At 43.1% G+C, this 11,923-nt stretch overlaps 2 protein-coding genes across 2 annotated transcripts; both read left to right on the forward strand.

Annotated features, from left to right (window-relative positions):
* Positions 1–3,957: 3,957 nt before the first annotated feature.
* Positions 3,958–6,122, forward strand: surf2 (surfeit 2). The gene is made up of 6 exons (XM_014135841.3): positions 3,958–4,175; positions 4,334–4,485; positions 4,783–4,886; positions 5,159–5,344; positions 5,763–5,881; positions 6,014–6,122. Exons 1-6 carry the CDS (start codon positions 4,098–4,100, stop codon positions 6,098–6,100), a joined length of 726 nt encoding a protein of 241 aa, XP_013991316.1. The 5' UTR covers positions 3,958–4,097; the 3' UTR covers positions 6,101–6,122.
* Positions 6,123–8,414: 2,292 nt separating this feature from the next.
* On the forward strand, positions 8,415–11,686 carry LOC106567027 (uncharacterized). Its single transcript, XM_014135827.2, has 2 exons — positions 8,415–8,528; positions 8,894–11,686. Exon 2 carries the CDS (start codon positions 8,991–8,993, stop codon positions 10,797–10,799), a length of 1,809 nt encoding a protein of 602 aa, XP_013991302.1. The 5' UTR covers positions 8,415–8,528; positions 8,894–8,990; the 3' UTR covers positions 10,800–11,686.
* Positions 11,687–11,923: the final 237 nt, after the last annotated feature.

Genomic DNA, 11,923 nt, shown 5'->3' on the forward strand with positions numbered 1-11,923 from the left:
TTTGTTTTATTATCCTTGTGGGACCAAAACATTTATTCCCTTTCTAAATCCTATGTTCCCTAACCCTAAAATAGCATTTTTCCTCATGGGGACCGGCGAAATGTACCCACTTGTCCGAATGTTCCTTGTTTTACTCTCCTTGTGAGGACTTCTGGTACCCACAAGGATAGTTAAACAACAAAAAAATGCACACTGTATCTCTTAAATCACAGGCGCAGAGATGATGCTTCCATGATGACATCTGAAACATACCGGTATTACCTGAATTCATCTTCATCGTCGATGATACCATCATCAGTTGAGATGTTAGGATCTCCATTTGGTCCAGACATATTGTTGTTTACTTCTTCTTCTGAGGTTTAACGGCGGTTGGCATCCAATTTGTTTCATTACCGCCACCTACTAGACTGGAGTACAACTCCATTATACTTTGCTTGAAAAATAAAAATGTACTAAATAAATACCCTACCATCTAACACTACACTCACTAATTTCAAAATGATATAAAATTAAATGAACCCCACCCTACTCCACTAATTAAATGTATTTATTCATACCTCATGCCATCATCCTGAAAGGATGGGACGTCACCACTTAACACACCCTGTAACTCTTCTGATGTCAAGTCTAGCACACCCAAATACCTCTGCAGCTGCCACCACAACCTCAATTTTCCCGAGCCTTCCGATCCATCCCTTCAGTACAATGTGACAACTAATGCACTACTCTAACCCTGGAAACCTCAACCTGCCTCTCTTGCAAGGGACATTTCTGAGCCCCAGCTCCATGGGCACAACAACAATTAACACATTCCGCTACTTTCCTCAATACTACACATTCCTTTGTCTCATGACCTTCTACACACTTCTCACACCTTGGACCCTCCCTCCTACACACTGCTGCCACATACCCATAAGCTTGACACCTGTAACATCGTAATGTATTCGGCACATCGCTCGTAAAGGATTACTTAGAAATCCAAACTTTGTCGGGCAAAGACTCAACTTCAAAATAACAGACAATGACTTCCGTTTCCCCACTCTCACCACCGTCTGCGTCGCATCAAACGACGACCATCACATACACCGGGAATCTTTCCCCTCAGCTGGTCAACTTTTATATTTACCGCTACCCCTGTTATCACTCCTTTCACTGGTGCCCTTTTCTTGAGAACGAAACAATTCACTTTTCTTGCCCTCATTCGTTTTACTCCGAGCGCATTCTCCCTCTTCCTCACAGAAACACAAACAGTTATCACTAGACCACTTCTAGTTACCATCACCCAACTCTTTTTTTCACCCACCGTGAAACCACAAATGGATCAGCCAAAAGGCAAGAGTACACTTTTTCCATAAACTTCACTCCTACTGTCACAGACTCTTCTTCATCCTGATCCTCGGTGTATACCTCGGTATCCAATAACTTCACCCCACCTACCACATAGGATGCTTCACACTTATTCACTTCCATTTCTCCTCCTGTCTTCAGCTCCCTCTGCTTACACTTTCTACCATTCTTCTTTAACAAACCATTTCCCTTTTCCCCACAATTTCTATCCGACACAAGCCCTCTCTTTTACCCTCCATTCCTCCTCCGTTTTCCAAGTATACGTCTCCTTATGATAATACTGCTGCCCCACTCCTGACACCCATCTTGTTCTTGCTTTCTCTAGGGACTCCATTTCCGCCGAGCGCTCTTCTCCCTAGTTGTTTACGTAGAATTAGCTACACTGAATTAAGAGAAAAGATGCGTTAGTTGGCACTGCAGCCAATGTAGCTAACGTTAGTAACTTAACAATCACAGATACACGTTTACTTACATTACTATGTTCATCACCAGTGCACTTCACATATAGTAGGGGTTTCTAATATAATATTCTGCTGGAAAACAAAAACCTAAAAAGGACTACATCGTAATGCACAAATTGGACTTAGCTGGAGTGCTAGCTAACAACCGCAGCCTGTCACGTAGTGTCAGATGACTGATAATGACAACACTGAGAAACAAGCTCCCCGACATGACCCAATGTTCAAACATTGCTTTACAAATACTTCAAGAGATCTATATCTACAATATATTTGGCCTTGCAATTATCAGTTAAAAAACTGTATATCAGACTGGAACACAATAGGAACGATAGAGTCAAATCAGGCCGTTTTGTGGTCAGTTTCGTGATGTAGTTTATTTTGTGATTTTATATTATCTTTGGCATATCCCCTGTGATATAATTAATTTCAACTTAAATGTTTAACTTTTCATTATTTAATTTAGTGAATCTTAATGTCCAATTTCTATTGGTATTTATACATTACAAACAGTTGTTGTCTTTATTTTGTCTTGAGTACTAGCAAAGACATTATGAAGATAGGCCGAAACTGCTTCTCCCCGAATCATCTAACTAAACTCAAGCTCAACACGTAACGGTCTCTCACGCCAAACTGCGCATGTGCAGACCGTCACTCCTTTGATATAAAGTTGTTTTCGACGAAAATTAAAACGTGTCAGTTTGTCACTTTTACGAGGTTGGAGTAATAACATGTTAAATTACTTAAGACATTGGCTCAAATTTAAGTTGTGCCTTTAGATTTCGAGAAAATCAACAACTAAGGAAGATTTTTTCACTTATCTCATTGACTTATCAAACCCCGGGCTGGTCTGTATGGCAAGTGTTCCCGGAAATCTTGCGACATTGTGCCTCTGGGTTTAGAAACTCTGTGGTACTAGGTCCCATAAATATCGATTCAATTTCAATTTCAATTTAAGGGGCTTTTTATTGGCATGGGAAAACCTATGTTTACATTGCCAAAGAAAGTGAAATAGATAATAAACAAAATTGAAATAAACAATACAAAATGTACAGTAAACATTACACTCACAAAAGTTTCAAAAGAATAAAGACATTTCAAATGTCATATTATTTCTATATACAGTGTTGTAATGATGTGCAAATAGTTCAAGTACAAAAGGGAAAATAAATAAACATAAATATAGGTTGTATTTACAATGGTGTTCGTTCTTTAGTGGTTGCCCTTTTCTTGTGGCAACAGGTCACAAATCTTGCTTCTGTGATTGCACACTGCTGTATTTCATCCAATAGATATGGGAGTTTATCAAAATTTGATTTGTTTTCGAAATCTTTGTGAGTCTGTGTAATCTGAAAGAAATGTGTGTCTCTAATATGATTATACATTTGCCAGGAGGTTAGGATGTGCAGCTCAGTTTCCACCTCATTTTGTGGGCAGTGTGCACATAGCCTGTCTTCTCTTGAGAGCCAGGGCTGCCTTTGGCGGCCTTTCTCAATAGCAAGGCTATGCTCACTGAGTCTGTACATAGTCAAAGATTTCCAGTGGTCAGGTATTCTGCCACTGTGTTATCTCTGTTTAGGGCAAAATCGCATTCTAGTTTACTCTGTTTACTCTCTCTGTTTACTCTGTTGTTAATTATTTCCAATGTTTCAAGTAATTATCTTTTTGTTTTCTCATGATTTGGTTGGGTCTAATTGTATTGCTGTCCTGGGGCTCTTTGTGGTCTGCTTGTGTTTGTGAAGCGAGTCCCAGGACCAGCTTGCTTAGTGGGCTCTTCTCTAGGTGATGGCTTTGTTATGGAAGGTTTGGGAATTGCTTCCATTTAGGTGGTTGTAGAATTTAACAGCTCTTTTCTGGATTTTGATATTTAGTGGGTATCGCCCTAATTCTGCCCTGCGTGCATTATTTGGTGTTTTACGTTGTACACGGATGATCTTTTATCAGAATTCTGTATGCATTCTCAATTTGGTGTTTGTCGTATTTTGTGAATTCTTGGTTGGTGAGCGGACCCCAGACCTCACAACCATAAAGGGCAGTGGGTTCTATAACTGCAAGTATTTTTTAGCCAGATCCTAATTGGTGTGTCGAATTGTATGTTCCTTTTGATGACATAGATTCATAGAAGGCCATCAAAATATATCAGACTGCTCCATACTGTTATAAACAATAGGTGGCGCCACGGTCCTATAAGTCTGTAGAGGAAGAAATACGTCCGCGTACCCACATGACTGGCACAGCTAGAAGCTAACAAAATGAAATAAGAACCTTAGTTAGCTTTCTAGCTAATCGACCATGGAGGACCTACCTGCAGATATCAAAGCTTTCCTTCTAAATCACCCATTTTTTGAACTTACGGACGACGGCAAAAGGGTTAGAATTCCAACCGCACCAAACTTATTTTCACAAAATATCGTATTGACTAACATTGGCAAAAAACTTAGCTAACGTTGGCTAGCTAGCTAATAATGTTATGCTGTATCTGATGTGAACTACATGACAGCATTTTGTTTCACCTTTTTATTTTTTAGATAAAATGCGTACTCAATGGACATGATTGTCCTTGCAACCTCACAGAGCTCCAGAACTTCACCAAAGGGAAGAAATATCAGAAAATGTGTTCTACTGCAGAGTTCAACTATAGTCAATATGAACCACATGTTGTGCCCAGCTCGAAGCAACCGTAAGTATTCCCCAAGAGCCATACTCTCAGCAGTTTGCGGTTTCGTGTTTTAGAGGGGAGCATCTATGACCTCTTGGCAGATGCTTTATGATATTACACCCACATTCACGGAGGCTAAACATTCGCCCTATCTCTCTCCAGACCCATCCAGAGGTTCTCTAACTGCTGCCACCAATTCAATGTGAATATAGGACTTATGTGGTTATCAAGTGCCTGTCTGCCTCTGAAGTTATGTCCCCACTCTAACCAGTTCTTGGGGTTAGGGTAACTGACCAATTCTGTATGTCTGACCTACAGCAATCATCTCTTCTGCAAGTTGACGCTCAGACACATCAATCGCCTGCCACACCATGTCTTACAGCATGTCAATGGGAAGCGGTTCCAAAAAGCGAAGAAGAAATGTCAGTACTTCTTGCCTCCCAAAATGTCCTTCCTCCTACCGACCCTCAAATGTTGATGCTTCCTTTCCACTCAACGTTTTTAGAGGTTTTCCACTGAGTGCTGTTGTGTGTTGTTTCAGGGGACTTTTGTTCTGCGCTTTCACGATTTACCAGTGAAGCATCTTTACAATCCATCAGATGTATGTCACTAAAATAGAACTACCTGAAACACCACATAGATGGTTGTTCTCACTGTCGTCAGTACAGTTTGAGTTGTCTAATCTCTCCCCTAGATGAAATGTGTGTGCAACAGGGGGTGGAGTACATGCCAGCCAGCCTCCAACAGAAGAAGCCCAGAGATAGAGAGAAAGATGGGGAGAGGGGGCGCAACTTCCAGCGGGGGAATGGAGCGTGGGCTCCTGACTCCAGCGATGAGGGAGGCAGTGATTCTGAGGACAGCATGAGTGACCTGTACCCATGTTAGTACTTCAGTCATTTTTGTGTAAAACAGTCAGTGGTGGCAGTGTCTGAATACACATACTAGCATACTAAATAGTATGCAAAAAATGTATTTATAGTATTTGAAATTTCAAAAATAGTACTCCTAATGTGCGAGTGCTTTGACTCCCGCAATTCGTTCATTTTGGTACAGCCTGTCAATTTATCTGATCATCAGCTGTTGTCAAACAAAAGATGAGTGAATTCTACTAGCTGAAATGGCAAAATTACTATGCGTTTTAAGTATGTAGTACTTTAGTATGGGTATTCGGACACGACTAATGTCTGCAATGGATGAGCTAGAACATACAGTATGTGGATTCAAGTATATTTTATTTGATACATTTGCTTCCTTTCTGGAAGGTGAAAACTAATGTCTGGCTTTTTCTTTCCCTACAGCCACTTTATTCTCTCTGAAAAAGGAGACCGAGGGTATGGAGGAGGAAAAAGATGCCTTTAAAACGGATGATGAGGAGGAGATGGAGATTGATCAACAGGCGCCACAGAAACGCAAGAAGGTCAGATGGCTTAACCCTCATGGAACTGTTTTTTTCACCAGTAGTGTTGAGCAGTGTTCCAAGCAAACAGGTCTGCATGTGGTTGTTGAATTACTGTAATTAGTAACACCGCTCTCTTTGCATTTTCAACAGGTTCAGGCTGGTGGTTTCCAGAAGAAATTCAAGAATCATAACTGTAAAAGAAAAGGTTTTAAAGACCATGTTAAAAATGGAAAATAAAGGTGAATGCTGTGCTTCTCTATTCGCACTTTCAATTTGTGTCATATACTCTCATCCTGTCGAGTGTTGCTAAGTAGATGCAAACATAAGGCTGCTCCAAGTAGCTAATTATCAGTTTTTCTGTCTAATTTTGAGCAAAAGTTGACAGATCAACACTACATCTGTAATGTTCCACACAAAAGCATTTTCTAGTCTTGACATGGATTCTGCTATTGTCCAGCACCAAATGTACATCTTACAGATGCTCTTATCCAGAGCGATGTACACTCGTCAGTGCATTCATATTAATTTTTTCCCATACTGGTCCACTGTGGGAATTGAACGCACAACACTGGTGTTGCGTGGACCTTGATCTACCAACTATGCCACACAAGACCAAATGTATTCCTATATAGCATCTCAACTACAGCATTTGGTGATCATCATATAGCTCCAATTATGAAAATGTCCCAAATGTACTCACTTGACCATAGATTGTGGGAACGTTTGATAACTGCCAGATGAGGTATTTGACGGCCCGCTACCAAGGACTGTGGGCTCTCCTCCGTGGCCGACGTAAGACATTTTAAACACGTTAACCCTTGTAAGGCTGCCAGCCCAAACGGCATCCCTAGCCGCGTCCTCAGAGCATGCGCAGACCAGCTGGCTGCTGTGTGTACGTACATATTCAAACTCTCCCTATCCCAGTCTGCTGTCCCCACATGCTTCAAGATGGCCACCATTGTTCCTGTACCCAAGAAAGCAAAGGTAACTGAACTAAATGACGATCGCCCGTCGCACTCACTTCTGTCATCATGAAGAGCATTGAGAGGCTTGTCAAGGATCATATCACCTCCGCCTTACTTGTCAGACTAGACCCACTTCAATTTTCTTACCGCCCCAATAGGTCCACAGACGATGCAATTGCCATCACACTGCCCTACCCCATCTGGACAAGAGGAATACTTATGTAAGAATGCTGTTCATTGACTATAGCTCAGCATTAAACACCATAGTACCCTCCAAGCTCATTAAGCAAGAGGCCCTGGGTCTCAACCCCGACCTGTGCAATTGGGTCCTGGACTTCCTGATGGGCCACCCCCAGGTGGTGAAGGTAGGAAACAACATCTCCACTTTGCTGATCCTCAACACTGGGGCCCCACAGGGGTGCATGCTCAACCCCTCCTGTACTCCCTGTTCACCCATGACTGCGTGGCCATGCACGTCTCCAACTCAATCATCAAGTTTGCAGACAACACAACAGTACTAGGCTAGATTACCAACAATGCTGAGACAGCCTACAGGGAGGAGGTGAAGGCACTCGGAGTGTGGTGTCAGCAAAACAACCTCTCACTCAACGTCAACAAAACAAAGGAGATGATCGTGGACTTCAGGAAACAGCAGAAGGAGCGCCCCCTTATCCACATCGAAGGGACAGCAGTGGAGAGGGTGGAAAGTTTACAGTTCCTTGGTGTACACATCATGGACAAACTGAAATGGTCCACCCATACAGACAGTGTGGTGAAGAAGACGCAACAGCGCCTCTTCAACCTCAGGAGGCTGACGAAATTTAGCTTGTCACCTACAACCCTCACAAACTTTTACAGATGCACAATTGAGAGCATCCTGTCGGGTTGCATCCCCGCCTGGTACAGCAACTGCACCACCCACAACTGAAAGGCTCTCCAGAGGGTGGTGCGGTCTGCACAACACATCACCAGGGGCAAACTACCTGCCCTCCAAGACACCTACAGCACCCGATGTCACAGGGAGGCCAAAAAGATCATCATGGACAATAACCACCCGAGCCACTGCCTGTTCACTCCGCTACCATTCAGAAGGCGAGGTCAGTACAGGTGCATCTAAGCTGGGACCGAAAGACTGAAAAACAGCTTCTATCTCAAGGCCATCAGTCTGCTAAACAGCCATCACTAACACAGAGAGGCTGCTGCCTACATACAGACTTGAAATCATTGGACACTTTAATAATGCCACTTTCATAATGTTTACATATCTTGCATTTCTCATATACTGTATTTTATACCATATATTGCATCTTGCCTATGCTGCTCTGTCATTGCTCATCAATATATTTATATGTATATATTCTTATTCCTTTACTTAGATGTGTGTATATTAGGTAGTTGTTGTGGAATTGTTCGATTACATGTTAGATATTTCTGCACTGTCGGGAACTAGAAGCACAAGCATTTCGCTACACTCGCAATAACATCTGCTGACCATGTGTATGTGGCCAAAAAAAAAATGTTTATTTAATTGAGAGAACGCGCAAACTTTGGATCTTGTTGTTACTACAAGGTCTTTGCTATTTAGCTTCAGTCGCACAGCGTATGACGTAGGAGCAACTGAGGAGGTATCCTCCACATGTCGTGTGTATCTTTGCAGATCATAATTTCGAGTAAACAACCCTTAACAAGATTCGATCGGGGTAAGTGTGCATTTATTTGTGTAGTATATGGTTTCAAATATTCATAGCTACGTTTTCAATGTATGCTTGTTTACCTTCTAGCTAGCTTGGCTGTCCAACGTCAACAAACAACTAGGAGAGGGACCACACAAAGAAGACAGTTTAATGCCAATTGTATTCGCATACTGCTTAGTCTAAGTGATATATTTTATGTTTTGAAATATTAATACATTTCTTGGTAAAATATTCGTGCTTTTCCTTCGCGATGGACTCGCCTCATAGCCAGCCGTAGCTTCATGTCAGCTAACTATATGTAAAAAAGATATGCGTGCAATGATGATGACTTATGTTGGTCTCATATGGCTATTTATTCCTTCTTGTTACAGGGGAGCCAACATAATCAGCCCCACAAATTATCTCCTAAACTGAGAACATTGACAGGACTCTTCTTTGGGTCCTTGCTCTCCACAACAGCTGTTTGCTATGGCAACTTCATCCCCAAGGTTCACGTGGTGTGATTGTCGCAAACACAAGATTCCTGTCAAAGACACCCATGAGCTGTGCCTGCATTGTCTGGGCATCCAGCATGCCAAGGAGGCTGTGCTGGAGTATGGCAAATGCCCACACTGTGCCAAGATGGACTGGAGCACCTGCATCAACCGCCTCACTAAAGTTCAGGAGATAATGCACCGCGAGAGCCAGCAGAGGAAGCACGAGGCAGCACAGTCTGAAGTTAAGCCCAAGCCTGAGACCACTTCAGCTCCCATCAAGGAACCAAAACCGGAAGAAAATACAGTCCCCACCCTGCCCCCACATCGGCTCTCTGCTTCCACACCAGCCCATTCCTCCACCATGCCAGTGTTGTTCACCATCCTCTCCCCACCCCCAGCGCAGGCAGGGGACAATTTGAGCATCCCAAAAGGCACTTTCCTCTCACAACTTGCTATTCAGCAGTCAGCTGACTCCACCCCATCCTTGAGCCAATCAGGTTCCAACATGCTGACCTCCAGCTCCTGTAAACGACACGGTTTCTCATCGTCCTGCTCCAAACGCTCCAAACGAAGCCGCAGTAGCCACAGGCGGAGACGCTCTCCCTCCTCCTCCTCTTCCTCTTCAGACTGGAGCTCTGATGAAGATGATTCCTGCCCCTCTGGAAAGGGAAGGAGGTCTCAGAGGGAATCGCGGCAAGCTGTCCGGTCAGAGAGGAGGCACGGGGAGCTGGTGGAGGTTGTTCAACAGGCCGTCCAGCTACAGTGGGCTGTTCTGGAGAAGCGCATTGAGGCTCTGGAGAGGAGAGGTGCTGAGGCTGTTGTGTCGTTCCCCACTCCAGCCCAAACTATACATCTTCACGCCTCCATCCCTCTGGCATCCACCTCCTCTCAGGAGGGCAACCAGAGAGATTTATCCTGCCTTGTCAGCGAGCAGCTGGTGACGGAATCTATGTCCAGTACCATTGTGAAGCAGGAAGAGGAGCCTTCCTCCATTTCGTTTGCCTTGAGACCTCTCAGTGATGGACACCGTGAAGGGGAGGATGCCTCTCAGTCAACTGAGGGTCCTATCTCTAAACAGGACTTACTGGAAGCTATGGAGCTTCAGAGCCTCATAGCACGTGCTGCCAAGTATCTTGGTATAGACTTTCCCAGCACACCAGCCAGCCCCAGCCCACCAGACCCCACAATGGTGCCGGAGTTTGAGGACCTGGTCCAGAGCTTTTGGCCAAACCCTGCCAGCTCGAAACCGTACAGGGAGCTGTTCTCTAAGATGTACAGGCTTCACGACTGCCAGTCTCCAGCGTATGACCAGATGCCCCAGGTCAACAGTTTCATGTCGGCTATCTTCCAGGCGGTGAAGCCCACAGAGAACAAGGAGGCGCCGGTGCCAGCTGAGCGATGGCGTTTCACTGAGACTCTAGTAGAGAGGATGTACCAGACTGCTGGCATGCTTGCCAAGACGGCCAACTACCTACGCTACCTATCAGACTACCAGAGGAGGCTTCTGCTGGAGATCACTGAGGATTGTCCAGCCCAGCGTTTTATGGTGGCCCTTAACGAGCTGAAGCTCATTGGCCAGTTCACCCTCCAGCTATCCTCCCACCAGGCTGAACTGTCTGGAAGGGTCATGGCTGCTTCTGTAGCCATCCGAAGACAGGTCTGGATGGCTAAGACCAACTACACAGACTCTCTGAAAGCCACTGTGGCTGACCTTCCATTTGTGGTCAGTCACACCTTTGGGGTTAGCTCAGCCTCAGGCCCTAGCTCAACTGGAATGGTGTGCAAACAGGAACCGTTGTAAAGGCTACATTTGTTACATGTATAAAAAGTGTGAGTAGTATGAACTTTTACCTGTGCTGAATTGGGTTGAGACCACTAAATGGTTTACTTGTAGACATGTAAATAGGGAAATATTCTTTATAGTCTTATTGCACTCCAGTTCAATATACCTTTTGATAGAATTTTTTTTATCTAGGAATTTTGCAACTGTTTTTGAACAAAGGTAGCATAGTATCTGTGTCTTGACTGCATTACAGTTCTTTTGACTGCGTGTTTGGTAAACTTCTTCAGAGGTTATGTTGAAAGTAAGTTTCTTGTTCATTATGAGACTTATAGTTCCATCAGAAAGTATTCACACCGCTTGACTTTTTCCACATTTTGTTTTACAGCCTGAATTTTAAAAGGGATTACTTTGACATTTTGTATCACTGGCCTACACATAATATCCCATAATGTCAAAGTGGAATTTTTTATTTATTTATTTTTTACAAATTCATAAATTAAAGCTGAAATGTCTTGAGTCAATAAGTACTCAAGCCCTTAGTTATAGCAACCCTAAATAACTTCAGGAGTAATATGTTGCATAGATTCACTCTGTGTGCAATAAGTGTTTTAACATTAGTTTTGAATGACTACCTCATCTCTGTACCCCACACATACAATTATCTGTAAGGTCCCTTAGTCGAGCAGTAAAGTTCAAACACAGATTCAACCACAAAGACCAGCGAGGTTTTTCAATGTCTCGCAAATAAGAGCACGTATTGGTAGATGGGTAAAAATAAATAAATGTGAATACTTTCTGAAGGCACTGTATGATAGATATCATCCATTATTTTTCTGTCCACTACCTCACTCTTCTTCAGAAGTTCTGTGATTGCATAAAAAGTATAATAAAAGTGCACAAATATTCTCCTCTGATTTTGTATTTATTGTGAAAATAGTCAATATTTTGTTAATATTGAATAGTAAAATGTCACCTCATCTTCCGCATAGAGATGATCAAATAAATGTACCTCTGTAGCATGGCAATAGTCAAATCAAAGTTGATTGATCACATACACGTGTTTAGCAGACGTTATTGCGGGTGTAGCGAAACGCTTGTGTTTCCCAATATTGAGTCACATTGAAGATTGTTTACATGTTGGT

The sequence above is a fragment of the Salmo salar genome, chromosome 01, assembly GCF_965601325.2.
Source record: "Salmo salar chromosome 01, fSalSal1, whole genome shotgun sequence".
NCBI classification, from domain to species: Eukaryota; Metazoa; Chordata; class Actinopteri; order Salmoniformes; family Salmonidae; genus Salmo; species Salmo salar.

What these genes read in the sequence shown, in the direction of transcription:
- LOC106567027 (XM_014135827.2), top strand. Translation starts at nt 8,991, where the DNA reads ATGGCAACTTCATCCCCAAGGTTCACGTGGTGTGATTGTCGCAAACAC.
- surf2 (XM_014135841.3), top strand. Translation starts at nt 4,098, where the DNA reads ATGGAGGACCTACCTGCAGATATCAAAGCTTTCCTTCTAAATCACCCA. An exon ending in GTGCCCAGCTCGAAGCAACC is followed by an intron (nt 4,486 to 4,782) that starts GTAAGTATTCCC and finishes TCTGACCTACAG; the next exon opens with CAATCATCTCTTCTGCAAGT. An exon ending in CGCCACAGAAACGCAAGAAG is followed by an intron (nt 5,882 to 6,013) that starts GTCAGATGGCTT and finishes CATTTTCAACAG; the next exon opens with GTTCAGGCTGGTGGTTTCCA.